This window comes from Sphaerodactylus townsendi, linkage group LG17 (genome assembly GCF_021028975.2).
Source record: "Sphaerodactylus townsendi isolate TG3544 linkage group LG17, MPM_Stown_v2.3, whole genome shotgun sequence".
Lineage (NCBI taxonomy): Eukaryota > Metazoa > Chordata > Lepidosauria > Squamata > Sphaerodactylidae > Sphaerodactylus > Sphaerodactylus townsendi.
In genome coordinates, this window is record NC_059441.1 from 486,762 (window position 1) to 507,445 (window position 20,684).

The 20,684-nt window shown below is 48.1% G+C and overlaps 1 protein-coding gene across 5 annotated transcripts in view; it reads left to right on the forward strand.

The window, feature by feature from the left end:
• Positions 1 to 20,229, forward strand: part of MYO9A (myosin IXA) — a 122,391-nt gene extending 102,162 nt beyond the window's left edge. For 3 of the 5 annotated variants that reach the window (XM_048481780.1, XM_048481784.1, XM_048481781.1), the window contains 13 exons: positions 1,425 to 1,532; positions 6,895 to 6,970; positions 7,109 to 7,252; positions 10,335 to 10,374; positions 11,005 to 11,127; positions 11,553 to 11,633; positions 12,009 to 12,119; positions 13,373 to 13,495; positions 14,088 to 14,237; positions 15,024 to 15,343; positions 16,764 to 18,422; positions 18,968 to 19,049; positions 19,855 to 20,229. In XM_048481780.1, coding sequence (XP_048337737.1) covers positions 1,425 to 1,532; positions 6,895 to 6,970; positions 7,109 to 7,252; positions 10,335 to 10,374; positions 11,005 to 11,127; positions 11,553 to 11,633; positions 12,009 to 12,119; positions 13,373 to 13,495; positions 14,088 to 14,237; positions 15,024 to 15,343; positions 16,764 to 18,422; positions 18,968 to 19,049; positions 19,855 to 20,214 — 3,377 coding nt within the window. In that variant the 3' untranslated portion in view covers positions 20,215 to 20,229. The remainder of the gene's footprint in view (positions 1 to 1,424; positions 1,533 to 6,894; positions 6,971 to 7,108; positions 7,253 to 10,334; positions 10,375 to 11,004; positions 11,128 to 11,552; positions 11,634 to 12,008; positions 12,120 to 13,372; positions 13,496 to 14,087; positions 14,238 to 15,023; positions 15,344 to 16,763; positions 18,423 to 18,967; positions 19,050 to 19,854) is intronic. The other 2 variants (XM_048481783.1, XM_048481785.1) reach the window with 2 other exon arrangements.
• Positions 20,230 to 20,684: the final 455 nt, after the last annotated feature.

Sequence of the window (20,684 nt, forward strand, 5' to 3'; positions counted from 1 at the left end):
CTTGTGCACTCCAAACACATGCCAGCTGGATAACCTTGGGCTAGTCACAGTTCTTTGGCGCTCTCTTAGCCCCAATCATCTCACAGGGTGTTTATTGTTGGGGGGCCAGGCCGGGGGAAAGGAGAGGAACTTGTAAGCCACCTTGAGTCTCCTGCAGGAGAGGAAGGGGGGATATAAATCCAAACTCTTCTTTTTCTTCCTCACCCTGGTCTTTTGGCAAAAATTAAACTTTCCAAATATTTTGTGGCATCGATTACCATGAAGGAGACTTGAATGTCCTGGGGAAGAACCTGCCGATATGGTTGTAACTTCCACGATAACATTATCCTGGTAGGAACTGCACGCCCCGCACTAATAATACATCGAAAGCATTCGGAAGTAATTTTTTGACGGGGGACCCTCCCAGGATAAACTCTGCAGACTAAATAAGCCTAGTTTGCATGATGAATTCCCGTTGTGAACATTCAGATTTCTAATGTAGGATTCTAGGTCCACGGATTCACTTTGAAGATTGGATCCCTTACAGCAGGGGGTCTGCAACCTGCGGCTCTCAGATGTTCATGGACTACAATTCCCATCAGCCCCTGCCAATTGGCCATGGTGGCAGGGGGCTGATGGGAATTGTAGTCCATGAACATCTGGAGAGCCGTTGTAGTCCGTGAACATCTGGAGAGGTTGCAGACCCCTGCCTTACAGCTTGTGAGAATTTTTAGTTGACTCTCCTGGTGCGGACCTTTGCAACTCATGCGCACCCGGAACTACCAGGAAATTAATCATTGGAATTACGGAAGACAGGGATGATAGGCGTTGGATTTAAACACTGTAGTCATTACCACCTTATTCTGGTTTGCTGTTTTACGTTTCGGATGCTCCGAACTGGTACATTGTACCAGCTCTTGCATCATGGCCCATCCCAGCTCACGCTGTTAGAACCAAATTTTATCGAGGGCATTGTCTCTTACCGCATTTGAAAGGTAGGACATTGTCAATGGATTGCGTTTAGCTCCTCATAAATCGGTATTCTTGTCAGACAATCAGTCCCGTTTTGAAGCATCAAAGGGGAGTTGCAGGATATATCGTGAGGCTTTGTAAAATGCACATTAATTTTGCAAGGCTGCTTGAATGGTATCCAGCATAAGGGTCCAGGTAAAATATTTCAGGCTAAAGAACAGCTCTCCAAGATGTGGAGGCTGGCCTCTCAGTCCTTGAATATAAAAGGTTTAACCCATCCCCTGTCTCATATGCGCTACCTAGGAAGTCTCAAAACGCCAACGTTATTGTCCGCAGCTAGAGAGCGTGCGACCCCTGACGAATTCTGTGTCGATAGGGCAGTTGTCTGCACTGTTCTTGATTCCTTCCGTGGTCTCTGCTTATGTAATCTTTCTCTTCTCTCCATGTTTTTTGTTTTTGTTTTGCTTCCCAAGGGCATGATGACGTGGTTTTGAAAAGTGTGGATAGTTTTAGCTTTCTCCATCACCCAGTTCACCAGAGGAGCTTAGAGATCCTGCAGAGATGCAAAGAGGAGAAGTACAGTAAGGCGCCATATCCCACCATCTCTCTGACATGACACTCACACAGCAGGAAATGGAAACCAGGAGCATCCTGGGTAGCCAGGATGGGGCAGCCTTGCGCAGAACCTTCTCGTGCAGACGCTGAAGCCATCTTTGAACAGTAGCAACTCACAGCATGGGAGAGATGAAGTCCCTTCCTCCTGGGAATTCCCAGGAAGGATGGGCTTCGAGGTTTGAAACAGATGCCCCGGATAATCTCTTGCCATAATCAAGAAGACATCGCCAGTATTTTATCCTATTGGTTATTGATCTCGGTGTCACACGAACTGGAGGATAAAAGTTTTTGAATGCCAGCCGCTGTTAGGCACCTGCAGGGATATTGTAATGTGCATTCAATCTTCCAGCTGTAATTAGGATCTTTTGGAATTGGAAGCAAGCTCCCCTCCCCCCCTTTTGAATTCTTCATAATACACCTCTGTGTGGATTTTTTAAAAAAAAATGGAATTACCTTGGAGAAGTTTCTCTCAGCTTTTCCGAGACCAGTCAGAACTGCCGTGGCCTCTGAAGAATGTGCCTCACAGATGAGAATAGCAGAGATGCGCTTGGTCTCCATTTCCTTCCGCTCAGTTCTGTTTGTTACATAATAAACTAGTTCTGCATGACAACCAGGCCCCATTTGACTTCGTTACTAATTACGGCCGGATCCCTCTTTGTGAGAGAAGGGGTCCGGCAGCATGAATCGTAACACCCTCTGCCCTCAAACGTAGCGCATGGTGTTCCAGCGCCATGACTACACGATTGAATCCTAACCGAAGGATGCTCGCTTGCTCATGGAACCGCTTCTGCATACGCAGTAACCATTTCACCTTAACGACGAGGCACATCAGCATTGCGGGTTCTTCAAGCAGGAGTTCTCGAGAGCTGTAATTCCCCAGTTTGCCGGACTCCTTGCAGTCAAACCTTCCAGCTTTCCAGTACGCTCTAATAGTTTGGAAGGTTTGAGACTTCTGATTCCATAGACTTCCAACTTAATGTTCGTTCCGCAAGGGTTGCTACATTGCCGCTGATCTTAATCAATGAAATAGCTCTGGTCGTACGTACTTTGAGTATGTTAGGGAACGCCATCCCCCGCAAAGCTCGGGGTTCGTCTTTAAAGGGGGTATAGATGGTAAGTGGCAAAGGAGGGTTTTGGTTTTGAAATCTGACCACAGTGTGTTGAGAGAGGAGTTACATGGTTAAAAGACTGCATTGTGTTTAAGAATAATAATTGCAGATTTAAGCAGAGAATGTGTTGTCGAAGGCTTTCACAGCCGGATTCAACTGGTTCTGGTGGGTTTTCCGGGCTGTGTGGCCGTGGTCTGGTGGATCTTGTTCCTAACGTTTTGCCTGCATCTGTGGCTGGCATCTTCAGAGGTGTATCACAGAGAAAAGTGTGTTATGCACTTCTGGTGAATCAGGTGACTGGACACAGTGTGTAACAGACTTCCCTTTGTGATACACCTCTGAAGATGCCAGCCACAGATGCAGGCGAAACGTTAGGAACAAGATCCACCAGACCACAGCAACACAGCCCAGAAAACCCACCAGAACCAGTTTAGCAGAGAACATTGTAGTTACCTGTTCTGGAGTAGATTTTGGATGGGGGTGCATAAGAACGGCCTTACTGGATCCATCTGCTTTAACTTTCTGCGTCCTGCAGCAATCAGTCTCGGTGTCTCCAAGCGGGGTGTAGTGGTGAAGAGCAGGTGCACTCTAATCTGGAGAACCGAGTTTGATTCCCCGCTCTGCCGCTTGAGCTGTGGAGGCTTATCTGGGGAACCAGATTAGCTTGTGCACCCTAACACATGCCAGCTGGGTGACCTTGGGCTAGTCGCTGGAGCTCTTTCAGCCCCACCCACCTCACAGGGTGTTTGTTGTGGGGGGGGGGAAGGGAAAGGAGTTTGTGAGCCCCTTTGAGTCTCCTTACAGGAGAGAAAGGGGGATATAAATCCAAATTATTCTTCTTCTCCAGGAAGGGCACGTGCAGGACTTGAAGGCAACAGCCATCCATTCTTTGTTCCCTACAGGCGGTGTTGAGACATGAGTTTCATTTGGCTATCGCGGCTAATGTTTTAAACCAGAGCTATCCAACGTGGCGCCCATGGGGTGCTATAGCATCTACTGGTCTTGTCTGCCAAGCCTTTTCAGAAAGCCCGCCAAGCTTTTGAGAAAGCAGATGGGGCCACTGTAAGGCAGAGCTTATTATCAGCTTCCATCTTTCAACTGAAAAGGTTTTCTACTGGAGGATCAGGAGGACTGGTCAGCCTCTGGGCTCTCCTTAGTCAGCGCGCGGTTTCTTCCTTAGACTTGCTAAGGATTGCAGCGACGGGCTCACTTTGGCTGCGAGCTGAACGGCCGCTGCTCGAACGAACCCAGAACCGTGTTTGACTTTTTTTGGGCAATTCTCTGTCAGAGTTGAGCTGTGAAAGGGATCAGATCGTTTTGTGCTGCAGATTGGACGTCTGCGATGCCTTGTGCCTGTTTGTGCCAGACGAGTAGACAGAAGGGCCACATTTCTACGGGTGCCTTCATTTTGCCCCTCTCCTGTTCTCCTGAATGATTCCACGCTTGCTGTCCCTCGTTCTGCAGTCTAGCTTCTACAGCGTTGCCCGCTCTCCCTCTTTCTTAGGGCCCAACCCTGTTTGTCTGCACTTCTTTCCCCTTCCATGTCCAATTTTTTTATTATAAGCTCCTCAGGGAAGGGATGTTTTATAATCTGTAAAGTGCCACCTCCACCTATCTTTGCTGATTTTTGTATTGTCGGAGGCTTTCACGGCCGGATTCAGCCGGCTGTGGTAGGTTTTCCGGGCTGTGTGGCTGCAGTCTGGTGGATCTTATTCTTAACGTTTTGCCTGCATCTGTGGCTGGCAACTTCAGAGGTGTGTCACAGAGAGAAGTGTGTTACACACTTCTGGTGAATCTGGTGACCGGACACAGTGTGTAACAGACTTCCCTAGCTGTGATACACCTCTGAAGATGCCAGCCACAGATGCAGGCGAAACGTTAGGAACAGGATCCACCAGACCACGGCCACACAGCCCAAAAAAACCCACCACAACCGTGGCTGATTTTTTTCGTATTTAATAAAGAAATCTGTGAAATATCTGGTGTAGTTATGCCCGGTACGCTTGAACCGGTTTTATACCACTCTTAACAGTCATGCCTTCCCCCTCCAAGAATGTTATGGATTCTGTGAGGGGACTAAGAAGTCTCAGAATAATGGCGGCCTTTGGATTATAAACCAGTTTTAAGATACTGGCGCTTCCTTCTGTCTTTAAGAGAGCAAAGCCTTTTTTTGAAGGTTACAAGCTAGACTTCACGAACAGCACAAATCTGAGGCAGAAGTTCTTTAACGGGCTCGTGAAATCTAGTGACATAAAAATGTGACTCTGCACAAAATAAGGAGGGTGGGTTGGGTCCAGACTGAATTGGCCATTAACGCCAATTTCCCTCTTCCAGCTACAGACCCCCACCACCCGGGTCAATCCCTCAGGGTGTCCTATCCCCCCCAGGACCGCCATTTCGTGGAGACCAGTGAACTACCATGAGAGGGAAGAGCAGGAAGATCTAGTGTGCTGAGGGGACGTTTAGAATCCAACCCCATATAATCTGTTTGAATAAATAGAATCTTAATTATATTGTCGAAGGCTTTCCCGGCCGGATTCAACTGGCTGTGGTGGGTTTTCCGGGCTGCGTGGCCGTGGTCTGGTGGATCTTGTTCCTAACGTTTCGCCTGCATCTGTGGCTGGCACCTTCAGAGGTGTATCGCAGAGAGAAGTCTACCAGACCCCGGCCACACAGCCTGGAAAACCCGCCACAACCAGAATCTAAATTGGTTTGTCTTTTTGCTGGGGGAACTAGCTCCGTGCAGCGGGGCTTTAGGCAGAACAAAACGATGGGCTGACCTGCTTACGGCCCAACATGTAGAATACTCAGAATTTGTGCCAGGCAAGGAAGACCTTCGAGCTACTGTCGAGCTAATAAAGGTAGTCCCCTGTGTAAGCCTGGATCATTACTGGCCTATGCAGTGACATCACATCATGCCGTTTACTAGGCCTAAGTTTACAGGGTAGTTTGCCATTGCCCTCCCTGGCCATCTACACTTTACACCCAGCAAGCTGGGTACTCATTTTACCAGTCATTGGGCTGCCAGCGTGGTGTAGTGGTTAAGAGCAGGTGGATTCTAATCTGGAGAACTGGGTTTGATTCCCCACCTGAGTGGTGGAGGCTTATCTGGTGAACCAGATGTGTTTCCGCTCTCCTGCATTCCTGCTGCGTGACCTTGGGCTAGTCACAGTTCTCTCCGAACTCTCTCAGCCCCACCTACCTCATCAGGTGTCTGTTGTGGGAAGAAGAAGGGAAAGGAGCTTGTAAACCACCTTGAGTCTTTTTACAAGAGAGAAAGGTGGGGTATAAATCCAAACTCTTCTTCTTTTCCCTAAAAAGCCTGCAGTAGCTTCCAAAAATGCCCTTCATTGCCCTTATTGTGTGTATACCTTCACACCCTCTCGCAGGACAGAGGGAAGGTTTCACACTCCTTGAGGCCTTGTTGGTGCCAGGAGTATGAAAGCTACAGTCTGCTCTTCGTGGCACCACTCCCAGAGTGCAGTGGGAGATTGCATCCCTAATCGAGAGGATTTGCAAGGATTTCCAGCAGCACTCTGCTGCCGTGATCTGGGTTGGCGGAGGTTTGTTTTAGCAAGATAGGAATAAGCAGTTGACACACAATAAGAAGAGAACCATCTCCAGGTGTGGGTCGCGTAGGCTGCCGTTCCATCTAGTAACTGATAGCTGCTCTCTGAGGTTCTTCCCAGCCCTCCTCTTTATCTGGAGATTCTCGGCATTCAAACTGGGATCGTCTGTATACAAATCAGGCTCTGCCACTTAGCTGCAGTCCCTTACTTGAGTGGGAGTTGCTGAGGGACTCTTCAATCCAGTATTTCTTCTTATCAATTCCTTGTTGTGTTTGGACTTGACGGCTGGTGCTTTTAACGCGAGACCATCCCGACTGACGGTTCCATTTTCTTCCCGTTTTTCATTTCCTTGCGAACAGAAGAGCACCTCTGTGTGAATATTTCTGTCTCCTCTGCCGGATTGCAGAGTTTCCCACGGCAAACCGATGAATTAGTATGTAGCTTCCCAGTGTTAAGAGCATGAGTAAAATGTATATCATGTCATTCTCTATCACAGGTTTTCCAATCCTTTCCAATCCTTTTAAAAATATATATTCCCAGCATGTGCCATGTTTAACACATGTCGCAGTTCGGCCTTTTTTTCATCTGCCGCACTGAGCAGTTTTCGCACCGCCTCGAATTCTGAAACTCTTCTTGATGTGCTGCCGCAGGTATTGCCCGGAAGCGTCCGAGAACGCCCCTTTCCGATCTGCAGGGAGTGAACACCATCAACGAAAAAAGCCAACGGTGAGTCGGGTCGCGCAGTGAGCGGAGCGTCCAAAGGGAGGCCTCTGCCGGGCTCCGCTTCTTACCGCTTCCCAGCCCGTTGCGTTCCCGTTCCCCGTGCCGAAACTGAAACACGTGCCTTCTGTCCCCACCTTGCAGCGATGTGTACGGAGTCGGCTGGAACAGCCGAATGGGGGTCTGGCAGAGTAGACTCTCCAGCCACAGCGCCTTGCTTGACAAAGATGGCATATTTGTGAATTCGACCAACAGCAAACTCTTGGAGAGAGCCCACGGCATCCTCATGTGAGTGCCAATGTCTGCTTTTGCTCTTGGGGGAAATTGATCTGACCCAATCCAATCCAAACACCTTTATTAGGCATAAAGTTGTTCCGCCGGGCTTTTGGAGTGTCCAGCCGCTGAAAGTGCCCCCCCTTCCATTTTTATGGAATTAGGGTCTATTACCATCTGTTGGACCCACCCTTTCTTTTCTCCTCTCGGGAGGGTTTAAGAGGGATATTGCGGGCATTGTTATGTTATGTATTAATTGCTGCATTTTAATTTATATTATTTAGAGATTAACTTATATTTGATTTTATGTTTATCTGTATTTGAATGTTAAGTTGTTCACTGCCCAGAGCCCTTCGGGGGTTGGGCGGTATATAAGTTAAATAAACAAACAAACAAACAAACCAGAAGTACCATACATTCCATGTACAATAACAGGATCATTGTTATATATCATGTAGAACATGGATTTAAAATGTAGCAACTGCTTCAGAAATCTCTACATTAGGGCTGTTCAATAGCTTAGACATTTTTAGTTTGTCTGAGAGAAACATAAATTCTAGAGGTAGTAAAGCTCCCAGATTGGTTCTAATATCACGGCATCCTCATGTGAGTGCCAACGTCTGCTTTTGCTCTTGGGGGAAATTGATCTGCAAAGGCAAAAAATAAATATGGCACTGGCCAGGGCAGTAGAAGTCCATGCTGATGGGTCAGTGTTTTCTGATTAGAATGCCCGGGGACTTTTCCAGTCAAGACCTCCCAAGGGATGAAGTCTGCCTTGTGCCGGAACAGGTCACTCTTTTATCATTGCAGATTGGTGGCACACACATACCCCTTGCGACTAATCAATGTACTGGGTCAGTGAATTGCTCGAAAACACTGTGTCGCGACGACCCTTTGAAGTCGAGCGACCAACCCTTTCACGAAGGGTTAGCGCCCTAAGACCATAGGAAAACGCATATTTACAATGGTCTTAGGAACCAGGGCACAAATAATTTTATGGTTGGGGATCACCACAACGTGAGGAACTTTATTAAAGGGTCGCGGCATTAGGAAGGTTGACAACCACTGGTGTAGGTAGAGGCAGTAACACCTCTGCGGCTCTGCAGAAAGGGCTGTTCAATGTATCCGGAGCAGTTGGAGAATGATGTCAGAGAGCTGCCGTTCTCTAACTGGGCTTTCAGTTCGCTAACTGAGCTGTCGTTCTCTAACTCACTCCCCTCCCTTGCATGCCACCCGTCCCCCACCCTCCCTTCCCTCTCCCTCTGCTAGGGTGGGTGGGTCATATCCAGATGCTGGGCCCCCTGTCTCCCCTCCCTTGCATGCCACCCCTCCCTTCCCTCTACCTCCGCTAGGGTGGGTGGGTCATATCCAGATGCTGGCCCCCCTGCCTCCCCTCCCTTGCATGCCACCCTCACTCTCTCCCTTCCCTCACTTCTCTTCCCTTGCATTCCACCCCTCCCTCCCCCTCCCTCCCTTCCCCCTCCCTCCGCTAGGGTGGGTGGGTCATATCCAGATGCTGGGCCCCCTCCCTCCCCTCCCTTTCATGCCGTCCCTCATTCTCTCTCTTCCCTCACTTCTCTTCCCTAGGAGCTGTTCTAGGAGCTGTTCTGGAGCTCTCAGCTCTTCTCCACCACCCCCCACCCCACCACCCCACCATGGGAGTTGAGCTAGATGATCCCAATAAGCAACGGCAAAGCTTTTACTGCAAACATAATGTAGTGGTTAAACTAAAAGCATTCCTTGTGTTGCATAGTACTGTGTTTTTTTTAGACCCTGTAAAATTATAGCATCCATTAGATTCCCCCTTATTGTGCCCACAGCCCTTTTACAGACCCCAGCAAAAGCATTTGGCATCTAGTTAAACTGCTTAACTCAGCACAAGTATATAGCCTTAGGTCGGCTTTTTAAAAAGTCTGTGCCTGAGTTGCGTGGTTTGACTGAAGGCCTGTGAAACTGACCGCACTTTGCCAGTTCAGCGTCTCTGATGCATTTCACTTACATGCTCTTGCATCGTACGCATACCAGGAAATGTCTTCTGAATCCATACACAGCTGCCTACGGCATGTCAGTTATGGAAGCCTTAAAGCACAGGTGTCAAACTCGCGGCCCTTCAGATGTCATGGACTACAGTTCCCATCATGATGCTGGCAGGGGATGGTGGGAACTGTAGTCCATGATATCTGGAGGGCCGCGAGTTTGACACCTATGCCTTGAAGCTTAAAGGAGATGCAGTAGCCACAGGAAAACACACCGTCTTCCTTTAAGCCTGAAGACACTCGCTCTATTTATTTGTATTTATGTATTTATGTATAATTAACTTTATATACCGCCCCTTCCCCGAAGGGCTCTGGGCGGTGCACAACATCAATGCAGCAACAACAGATGGAGCACACAGACAAAATACAAGTTATAAAATAAACAATGTAGGCTCCATTAGCCATAGCACTAAAACCCATTTAAAATACATCGTTCAATACAAATTTATCAGCATCCAACATTAAAACCCTCATTTAAAAACCCTCCCCAAACTTCACTATCCTGCTAAAACAGTCCCCCTGCCCAAACTTCTGTTTTTGCATTCCTTCCGCACATGCAGAATAGTGCACTTTCAAACTGCTTTCAGTGCTCTTTGAAGCTGTGCGGAATGGCAAAACGCACTGGAAAATAGTTGTGAAAGTGGTTTGAAAACGCACTATTTTGTATGTGCGGAAGGGGCCTATGACTCCCACAAACAACAAAGATAGAAACATAGACACCAGGATTGTGAGAGGCAGTGGTGAAACCACCTTCAACCCAAAATGTATGTTCTGTGTTAGTCCTTGGTTTCCAGTCAATTAAGCCCCATGCCGAGATTGTCCCATTTAAAAAAAACTTAAAAACGCTTTGCTTTATATCATCCCACGGCCTGATTTTCTTCCAGTATCTAATAGCACTTGGCTAGTTCTCTGCAAAGTATCCAGCTCCGCAGGCTTTCCCTTTCCATAAATATCCTCACTTGTCATCAGAGAGCGGTTGCGTCTTGGGAAGTTTGTAGAACGAAAAGTGTATTTCCCCTGCTGCTTCAATATGGACCTTCCTGTCGTTTTATTTCCTTTAGGCGAAACAAGAACTTCAAAGCCAAACCAAACCTTCCTAAGGTGAGAGAATTCAAGTATTCGGACCCAAAGCGCGGCTTCTTTACACGATGTTGGACTGCTTCATACAGGATATCAACACTTTTTAAGGGGAGAAAATGCAAGAGAGGTTCCTTGTCCATCTAGAGCAGGGGTAGGGAACCTGCGGCTCTCCAGATGTTCAGGAACTACAATTCCCATCAGCCCCTACCAGCATGGCCGAGAATTGTGGCCACGCTGACAAACTTTGATGGGAATTGTAGTTTCCTGAACATCTGGAAAGCTGGCCCTACTGATCTAGAAACTCAAGGAAGCAACAAGTTTGTCTCATAAGATACACCGTAGTTAAATGATGATTGCTTTTATTAAGGAAGTTGTGCCTTTAATGCTGTTGCCTCAGTTTCTCTACATTCCCTGCCTTGGCGTGCTACACGATAGAAATAAGCTATCTGTTGCCTTAAGACTTCATTGCTATATGTTTGGCGCAGGAGCTCAGGAGAGAAGAACACGGTTCCTTTAGAGCGATGTTCACAGTCCATGCTTGCCGTTGCCATGGCGCTCTAAAAAGTGAATTCCTTCTGTGGATTTACGTTCCTTGCTGGTTCTCCAGATTTTGTATAAACAGAGTCGCCTCTTCTTCTCTTGTTTCCCCAGCACTTACTGGAAGTGAAATCCCTCAAGCACTTGACGAACCTGACGCTGCACGATCGCATCACCAAGTCCCTTCTTCACCTTCACAAGAAGAAGAAGCCCCCAAGCATCAGTGCGCAGTTCCAGGTCACTTGCTGTTGCTACGTTTGAGAAGTTTCATTTCAGAAAAAAGTGCGGTAGGGAAGGCTGAGTGTCCGGGGCAACCAAGGGAGGGAGAAGACGGACCTTCGCAGCTCAAGGCCTGCTTTCTGTTCCCCTTTTAAGAATGCTCACAACTGCCTTGGCCCGGGTTAGAATGTTTTCTGTGGCCACTCCGTCGTGGTGGTGGATCTGGTTGCCAAAAGAGTGAGAGAATCATCTTCCCATGTCAGTTTGGAAGAAATGTGGGGCAGAGGTTTCTCAGAAGAGCCTTTGGCCGAACGTAGTTTTTAAACTGGGCCTTACATGCTTTTTAGGATGGGAAAGTTTGGCACAATGTGCCAATGCGCACCCCCCTGGCCCCCAAATAAATTGCTGAAGAAGTCGATTCTGTGTTTTCCTTTCTGCTTTAGGCATCGCTTACCAAACTGATGGAGACCCTTGGCCAAGCAGAACCCTATTTTGTCAAGTGCATTCGCTCCAACGCCGATAAGGTAAAAGCCTACGTAAGAGGGGGAGAAGAAGAGTTTGGATTTATACCCCACCTTTCTCTCCTGTAAGGAGACTCAAGGTGGCTTACAGGCTCCTTCCCCTTCCTCTCCTCACAGCAGACACCTTGTGAGGCAGGTGGGACTGAGAGAGCCCTGAGAGAACTGTGACTAGCCCAAGGTCACCCAGCAGGAATGTAGGAGTGGGGAAACACATCTGGTTCACCAGATAAGCCTCTGCCACTCAGGTGGAGGAGGAGGGAATCAAACCCTGTTCTCCACATTAGAACCCACGTGCTGCTAACCACTACGCTGGAGGCAAATTATAAATGAATATATACGTCTCCAACTGTCTGGCCTTTGTGTCTTTGGCTTTTTCAGCTTCCCCTGAGATTCAACGACAACCTGGTGCTGAGGCAACTGCGGTACACAGGTATGCTGGAGACGGTGCGTATTCGGCAGTCAGGATACAGCTGCAAATATTCTTTCCAGGTGAGATTACGTTCCCCTGCCAACAGTTCAGGCAGCCTGTTGCTAGGCAGACTGGTCACCGTGGGGATGCTTTTCTTTAAAGGCTAGTGAACGCCCAACCCTAGGAAATGTAGACAAGATGATAACGTTCTGGCAGTCGTGTTGCTGAAGTCTCAAATATGTGAGCTACGCCGAGCTACGTTTTTTGTGAGCACACACCATTGAGCAAAGTGGCGGTGGCTTCCGTGGTTTGATAAGTCAGTGAAGAAAGGCAGGAAAAGGGAAAAAAAAACTTCAGTGTTTCCAAATTTCTGCTACCTCTACTGCTTGAAGAAGAGGGCTCTTTACGGAATCTCCTCTTCTGTTTCAGCAGACGCTGTCGTTCATTTGGTATACAGAGCAGATTCAGTTATTCTGCGCAGGCAGGCATATACAAAATGTCAGATCGGAATGTAAAATCCATATGGATTTTTTTTTGGCATCAGTTGATAACATTTCAGTGGCTGTGCGGCTTGTTTGGGAAACTGCATTTTGCCTCTTGCATTCCAGCATTACATTTTTTCCCCCATGGGTTCTGGGTCAGGCGAGAGAGTAGAACATCAGCTCAAAGAAGAATCACCTTAACGTCTCTGTAGAGCAGGGGTCTGCAATCTGTGGCTCTCCAAATGTTAATGGACTACAATTCCCATCAGCCCCTGCCAGCACGGCCAATTGTAGTCCATTAACATCTGGAGAGCCGCAGGTTGCAGACCCCTGCTGTAGAGCATTTCCAGTTAATATTGTCAGGTATACCAGACAGTTGTGAGTGAATGGGAAAAGGAAACCTGTGGATTTTGGGATGTGAGGCCTTAAGGATTTTATTAATTAATTATTAATTATTAATTAAACAAACAAACATATAGGCCGCCTCATCCCCGAAGGGCTCGAGGTGGCTCACTACATGGCTGTTCCAACGAATAGCAAATCAACAAATCAACAACATAAAAACTTAATCCTTTAAAACCTATGCAGCGAAGTATTTTAAAACGAAAATTAAAGCCCTATTTCAGTGGTGTCGAACCTTTGGCACTCCAGATGTTATGGACTACAATTCCCAATTGGCCATGCTGGCAGGGGCTGATGGGAATTGTAGTCCATAACATCTGGAGTGCCAAAGGTTCTCCACCATGGCCCTATTTGGACGTGTTTCCGTAGATACCATTGACCAATGTAACCTTGTCCAATCAACGGGCAAATCTGTGCTTACCACTTGTGTGTCGATATCTGATTTTCAGGACTTTGTGGATCACTTCCACGTTCTTCTCCCACGGAGAGTCCTGCCGTCAAAGCAAAACATCCAAGATTTCTTCAGGAAAACAAAGATCGGTCTTGACAATTATCAAGTCGGTAGAACAATGGTAAGCTCCAAGCCATAGCCCTGGCACAATATCAAGGCCTTTCCCTTGAGCGCTCACACACAACATTACTTCCTGGTCGATATAGCTGCCGTTGACTGCCTTTTCCAGGGTGTAACATCCATTTGAGCTTAAAAAAAATGATCTGGTTATTCCTCCTTTTTAGCGTGGATGTTTTTTTCTGTGTTGTACCCCTCTTCCTCACCACAGTGTGGGTACAAAAGATGTCACATCTGGAAGCCAGTAATGTGTCAGAACGACGATTTTCCCCCCAATACCCTTTGCCCAGACCGCTTTGTACATCTCCAGGGAACCAGACAGAGTCAGCTATGTTCAATTTCAGAGGGAGCCTGTTCTAATCTGCTGTAGATCAGCTAGATTCCAGTTGAGTACCACCTTAGAGACCAACAGAGTTTTCAGGGTATGAGCTTTTGAGAGTCAAAGCCACGTTCAGGGCATTTTACCATAGCATCTTGCTGGAGGTTTACTTCGGAGGCTCCTACAGGTATAAACACTGGTGCAGGGGAAGAGACATTAGTTGGCCATGAATGACAACTGTTCATTTTTTGTTGCTGTCTGTCCCGGGGCACGTCAGGTGTTCATGAAGGAGCAGCAACGGCAGCTTTTACAAGGCCTTCTGCACCAGGAAGTGGTGCAAAGGATTATCCTGCTGCAGAGCTGGTTTCGAGCGATGCTGTATAGAAGGCACTTCCTGAATCTGAAGCAAGCAGCCGTTGTTATACAGGTAAGTGCAGGTAAAATGCTGTGGGTGAAGTCAGAACTCCTGGCATCCATGGCTGTGAGCCCACCTGCCTCTTCCCTATTGATGCCACTGGCCGAGATCAGGGCTATGTGGGATGATATTATTATTATTATTATTATTATTATTATTATTATTATTATTATTATTATTATTATTATTATTATTATTATTATTGATGATGATGATGATGATGATGATGATGATGATGATGATGATGATGATGATGATGATGATGATGATGATTCGATTTAATAGACCGCTCTATCCCCGGAGGGCTCAGAGCAGTGTACAAGTCAGACAAAAAACAGCAGTAAAAAGGCAAATTGAGCAATTCCAGCAATTCCAGCAATTACGGAGAGCCTGTAAGACCAAGGTTGACTGCGTAGGGTAGGATCAAAGCTGATATGGATCTTCATGAACTATGTTGGCCCGTTTACACCCCTCATTTCACCCAAACAAGACTTTATAAGACTAGGAGAAGTTGGGTTTTTATGTGGACAAGGAGTTTTTTGATCAATTCACGTCGCCATCTGGGAATTTTTGTAAAATGTTTTAACTATTTATTTCTAAATTATTGTTTTATGAATGTGTTAAAAATGTGAATGTTAGCTGCCCTGAGCCCTGTCTTGGGCCAGGGAAAGCGGGCTTTTAAATCCAATGAAATAAATAAAACAAAGGTATTGTTTCCTCGGATCTTTCCGGAAAGGAGCCTGAACCAACTTTGAGTGCTGGAAAATGCTTTCCTTCCCTTTCCCCCAACCCCTGTAGAGCTGCTGGCGCAGTTATCAGAGGAGAAAGCAAACCGAAGCGGAAGATTTGCTGAACGACTCAGCCGTCTTTAGCCAGGCAGCCGTCGTTCTTCAGTCCCACTGGCGCGGCTGCGTCGCCAGGCGGAAATTCCAGCAGATGCGGGTGGCAAGTTTTATTATCCAGAGCTATTGGCGGGAGTGCTTGCGGAGAAGGCACGCCGCCGCGACCTTCATCCAAGCCGCGTGGCGAGGCTACCGCTCCAAGAACCGCTACCGGATCGCGAGAAACAAAATCATTCTGTTGCAAGCAACCTACCGAGGATACAGGGCGCGGCAAAGGTAACCCAAGCTTTGTGGAAGGAGAGCTGGTCTCTGAATGGCGAAAAAGCCTTGAGCAGTTCTGGCGCCTAAAGCTAATGAAAGCTTTGTTTTGTGTAAACTTGAATCCAGTGCATTCAAGCCCGGATGCTGCTGGGCTATAAAATCTAATATTACCCAGTGACAAGGTCACTGTGTCGCTGAAGGTAAAGGGAAGCGATTGCGTAAATGATGTCTTGTGTCCCTTGCTTGGGATGAGCCTATTCTCATAAGTAACTCCTTAAAAAAATCTACATAACCAACCATATTACCTTGCCACAGAACTGGGAATTTCATCAGAGTTGCATCGATTAAGCGTAATGTCTCTTTGTTAAACACAACTTAAACAGCAGTGATCTGTTCCTTCACTGATGCATGAGACTGTAGTAATTTTAGCTACAGTAGAATGTGCAGAGTTGGAGAATCTCGCATGCTTGGTACAACCTTTAAGGCCTTACGCGGCCTGGGACCCTCGTGACTTCGGGACCGTCTGACCCCATATGTCCCAATCCGACCTCTGCGCTCAGCGGAGGCCAGTCTTCTGGTGGTTCCCAGCCCCTCAACGATGTGGCTGGCCTCCACTAGGGCCAGGGCCTTTACAGCCCCAGTCCCTGCCTGATGGAACACTCTCCCTCCAACTGTCAGGGCCCTGCGGGATCTTGGTGAGTTCCGCAGGGCCTGTAAGACCGAGCTGTTCCACAGGGCCTTTGGAGAAGCTGGCCGCTGATGGCGCCCCCTTCCTCCCTCTTTTAACTTCTGCAGCCCTTACTACATCTATAGGCCGCCCAGTCCCCCTCTCGAGAGGGGTTTGTAACTTGTCTGGACGCTATATTTGGTATGCTGTATTTAACTGGTTTTAATTATTTTAACGCTATAGAGTCTATATTTTTATTATATTTAGATTTGACATTATGAGAGTTCTCTACTTGTTACTTTATTTATGTTGTTTCTGTTGTACACCGCTCAGAGACCTTTGGGGGTGAGCGGTATAAAAGTTTAATACCTACCTACCTACCTACCTACCTACCTACCTACCTACCTACCTACCTACCTACCTACCTACCTACCTACCTACCTACCTATCTGCATGCATGCCTACATAAACCTCTTTCTTCGGAGGTTTGTAAACAGAGGCTACCTGACTATCTGTTGGGAGTGCTTTGATTGTGTTCCTGCATGTCAGGGGGCTGGACTGGATGGCCTTTGGGGTCTCTTTCAACTGTATGATCCTGTAGGAAACACACAGTGTGGCAGGGATCTTGTCAGGGGGTGTCCTACCATCTTGTATGTAGAGTAGTACCCTAATGTTAGAGACAAGAGCTTTAAAAGGCATGGGGAGGTAGTAGTGGAAACAGCCTTTCTGCAAAACATTCAAAATCTGCTTTTGTGTTTGCTTACGCAGGTATAGAACTTTAAAAGAGCAGCAGTTTCAAGCTGCACTATTGAGAAATGGACCAACTGTTAAAAGAACGGAGAAACTGGAGCCAGAAGGTAGTTTGGATATCAGGGGGTCAGACCCTTGCGAATGGGAAGATCGTTCCTTCGAAGAGAGAGAGAAGGCAGTCGGAGAGCGTAAATCAGTGATGGACAATAGGGGCAGCCAAACAGATCCCTCAGATAATTCTGGGAACCTATCGCACAAACATTACGAGAGAGCCAACAGCCAGGGCGGAGTGAATGCGGAAGAGCAAGTTATGGTGAGAGAGAGACCCAAGTCGCTGGAAGACCTCAACCCTAAAAAGGGAGTCCGTGCGAAACGAGAGAGCCGGCGGATGCGCGAGTTAGAACAGGCGATCTTTAGCCTGGAGCTGCTTAAAGTCCGGTCCACTGGAGGGATATCTCCCTCAGAAGAGCGCCAGGGGTCCCTAGAATTGGGCTCCGAGGATATGCAGTCTCCCAGGGGAACCCCAGAGAGCGAGAGCTCTCAGGGAAGTCTAGAGCTGCTAATCCACGAAGAAACTCAAAAGAACCAACTGGACCCTGTGTTGCCCCAGGACTACAGTCTCCATTCTGCTCCTCGTGACTCGTTGCCGAACAGCCCCAAATCGGACGACGATCAAGGCATCACCTTTTCTGCTCATGTAAATAGAAACGTGCCCGATCGGAACAGATCGATGCCGAGTTCTGAATTGCCAGAGTGCCTTGCTGCGAAAGAGCAGCTGGCCTCTGATTCCCAGAGCAGCGTCTATCATGGGCACCCTAGAGAGCCCCTCATTTCAACCAGCCTCCCTACTTTTTACCTCCCGCCCCAAGACAGTCTGAGAGCCGGCCATTCAGTGCTGGCGAATAACCTGAGGAACAAGTGGATGGACGTCTCTTTGGAAGGCAGGCTGGACTCTGAGTTGCAGAGAACAGGTCAGATCCAAACCTCTCCCAAGGCTGGCCGTCCTCCTTCGGGTGTTGAAGATGGCTTCCTTGCAGCTTCCGAAACGTCTTCTTCTGACCCTGTCATCAAGAGGCTGGAAAAGCTGAACGTGGAGAAGGAAGAACGCCGGAAACAGAAGCAGCTGCAGAACGAGAAAGAGATGATGGAGCAGATCCGGCAGCAGAAGGAGATTTTGGAGAAAGAGCGCCGAGCGTTCGAAGAGCTCCAGAGGCAGGAAAATGAGCAGAACAAGGCCAGGGAACCGGGCCAAGGGACTTCTGTCAGGTCCCCAAAGAAAATAGACGGGACAGCGTCTGCCTTCGTTGGGAGTCCTCCGAACAAAGGAGAGCCTCGCCTGGCCAAAAATACAGCGCTCGCCTCGTTGGTGGACATCAAAGGTCTCACCGTCTCGAAAAAAGGAAGCCCGCCCGCTCGTGTGGCCCAGAAAGAAAGGACGACGGTTGCGGCTCCGGAACGAAGGGAAAGTCAGACTCCAGTTGTCCGGGGACCTGCCAGATTAGATAGGCCAAACTCACAAACGGCGGCCGGATCTCAGGAAGGCTCAAGCAACCAACCCGCAAGAAAGGAGAGGTTCCGGCTGCCCCGAATTCCCAGCCAGGGCACTGAAAGCGCTTCTAGCGAGGCCAGAGTTGGCCCCATTTTCTTCAATCCAAAGGACAGCCACAAGGGCATTAAGTGAGTATCATATGGGGCATTTCCTGTATAATATGAGAACCTGGGCTGCGAAACAGAGCCCTCCTGGCGTGGTTAAGAGCCTGGAAGAAAACTAAAGAGAATCGATATTGCCCAAGAAAGGGACACAGGAATAAGTGCCAGTTTGCAAATCCCTAAAACAGAAATCGGTTGACTTCTCCAAAGAAGAAGAAGAGTTTGGATTTATATCCCCCCTTTCTCTCCTGCAGGAGACTCAAAGGGGCTTACAGTCTCCTTGCCCTTCCCCCCTCACAACAAACACCCTGTGAGGTGGGTGGGGCTGAGAGCTCCGAGAAGCTGTGACTAGCCCAAGGTCACCCAGCTGGCGTGTGTTGGAGTGTACAGGCTAATCTGAATTCCCCAGATAAGCCTCCACAGCTCGAGTGGCAGAGCGGAGAATCAAACCCGGTTCCTCCAGATTAGACACATGAGCTCTTAACTTCCTACGCACCTCCCCCGTGCTGTGAAGTGGTTTGTATTCACGGCAGGTGTCTTTATCCGGGTTTTTCTTCATTTTCTCGTTTCAGCAAAGAATCGTCTGCCCGCCCGTTCCTTCCAAAAGAGGACCATAAAAAGTCATTCAAGATTCCCAGGCCAGGCCGGGCAGAGGTAAGCGGCAGCGTTTTTTCCCCTTGACCCAACGTCTTCTAAACGGTGTTCCAGTTTGTGCTTCTTAATGTGATAGCGAGTCTTGGTAAAAGCTGGGATTTTGCGGGGTGGGGGCGCAACTGACAGCATTTAGGGAAGCGCTCCCCGCGCACTGTACAATAATTGCTTTATTGGGGTCGGCAACTCGCATCCGGATGGTCCCATTCAAGGCTGCTGGTGGAGGCTCCCACGGAGAAGCGCTTCTCAGTACAAAAGAGTTCCTTGGGTGTTGAGAACAACCGTGGGCCGGGAGAAGCTGGCCTCAGAGCCCTTAAAATCTAGTTTTCTATGCTGCGGGAAGTTTTTGCATGGAGAAATTTATATACAGGCTTCCTCGCCCCCACCCCCCACCCCATCTGCAGACTAAAGTCGTCCAATCCAGAAATACCCTCCCCACCCTGGCAAGAAGTAAACCTAACATTCTGCCATGATTAATTAGATAAGCGACATCAAAAAGTACTCTTGCTGTCTGTTTCTGTTTTCCATTATTTTGTATCCACTCCATTGCAATACATTCCCTACATGCTCTCTTTCCTTTTTTTTTGGTTGTTGTTGTTTGCTGCTGATGGAATGACGTTTTTCTTTAAGTCCCGGTCGCGTTTGGAAACGACCGTTCTTTGAAACGAAACGAAAGGATTGCACGTGCCCTGTTTTCTTTGGCTTCGGAGACCAGCCCAATCGCCTGTTTCTTTTCTTTCTTTTCTTTTCTTTTTTTTTTTGAAGCATTTTTCATGTTATCTGTTTTTTTTTATCATTTGGTATCAAGCAGGTCGCCCGACCGGCCCATAAAAAGAAAGCCCGCATGGCCCGGACCCGCTCCGATTTCTTGACTAGAGGTGCTCTGGCTGATTGGGAGGGGGATACGGAGGAAGAGGATTGCGATGACACTTTTGAATTCCTTCTCTCCCTTGACCAACCTCCTGACCCCGGGCCTGGGTGTGCAGCCAGACTGGGGCAGCCTTGTCACAGTGACTCTGAAATGGTAATTTCCCCCCAAGGAAGGAGCTGGGCCGGGAGCATTTCTTGGCTAACCCTTAGCTGTACTGACACCTCCCGCTGCTGTTTCTCCAACTTGTTACGGGACTGTTGGTGGCTGATCTCCAAGAACACAGGCACGAGGCGATAACGTCAAAACCTGCTTGCATGGAAGGAGCCGTGGGGAGGGCTGTCGGAGGACAAACTCAGTGAAAAGTAGCTTCTGCTGTCTCAAATCACTGTCTGCAGTCAAACCAGAGCACGCTGAAGGGCCTGAGAGAGAGAAAGGCCCCTTCCGCACACGCAGAATAACGCCCATTCAATCCACTTTCACAATTGTTTGCAAGTGGATTTTGCTCTTCCGCACAGTAAAATCCAGCTTCAAAGTGGATTGAAAGAGGATTGGAAGTGCATTGTTCTGCATTTCTGGAAGGGGCCAAAGAGAGGCACTGTACTCTGTTTCGCATAAAGATGTTAATAGATTATATATGTGGATGAGAGCCAGCGTGGTGTAGTGGTTAAGAGCAGGTGCACTCTATTCTGGGGAACCGGGTTTGATTCCCCGCTCTGCCACTTGAGCTGTGGAGGCTTATCTGGGGAACCAGATTAGCTTGTATACTC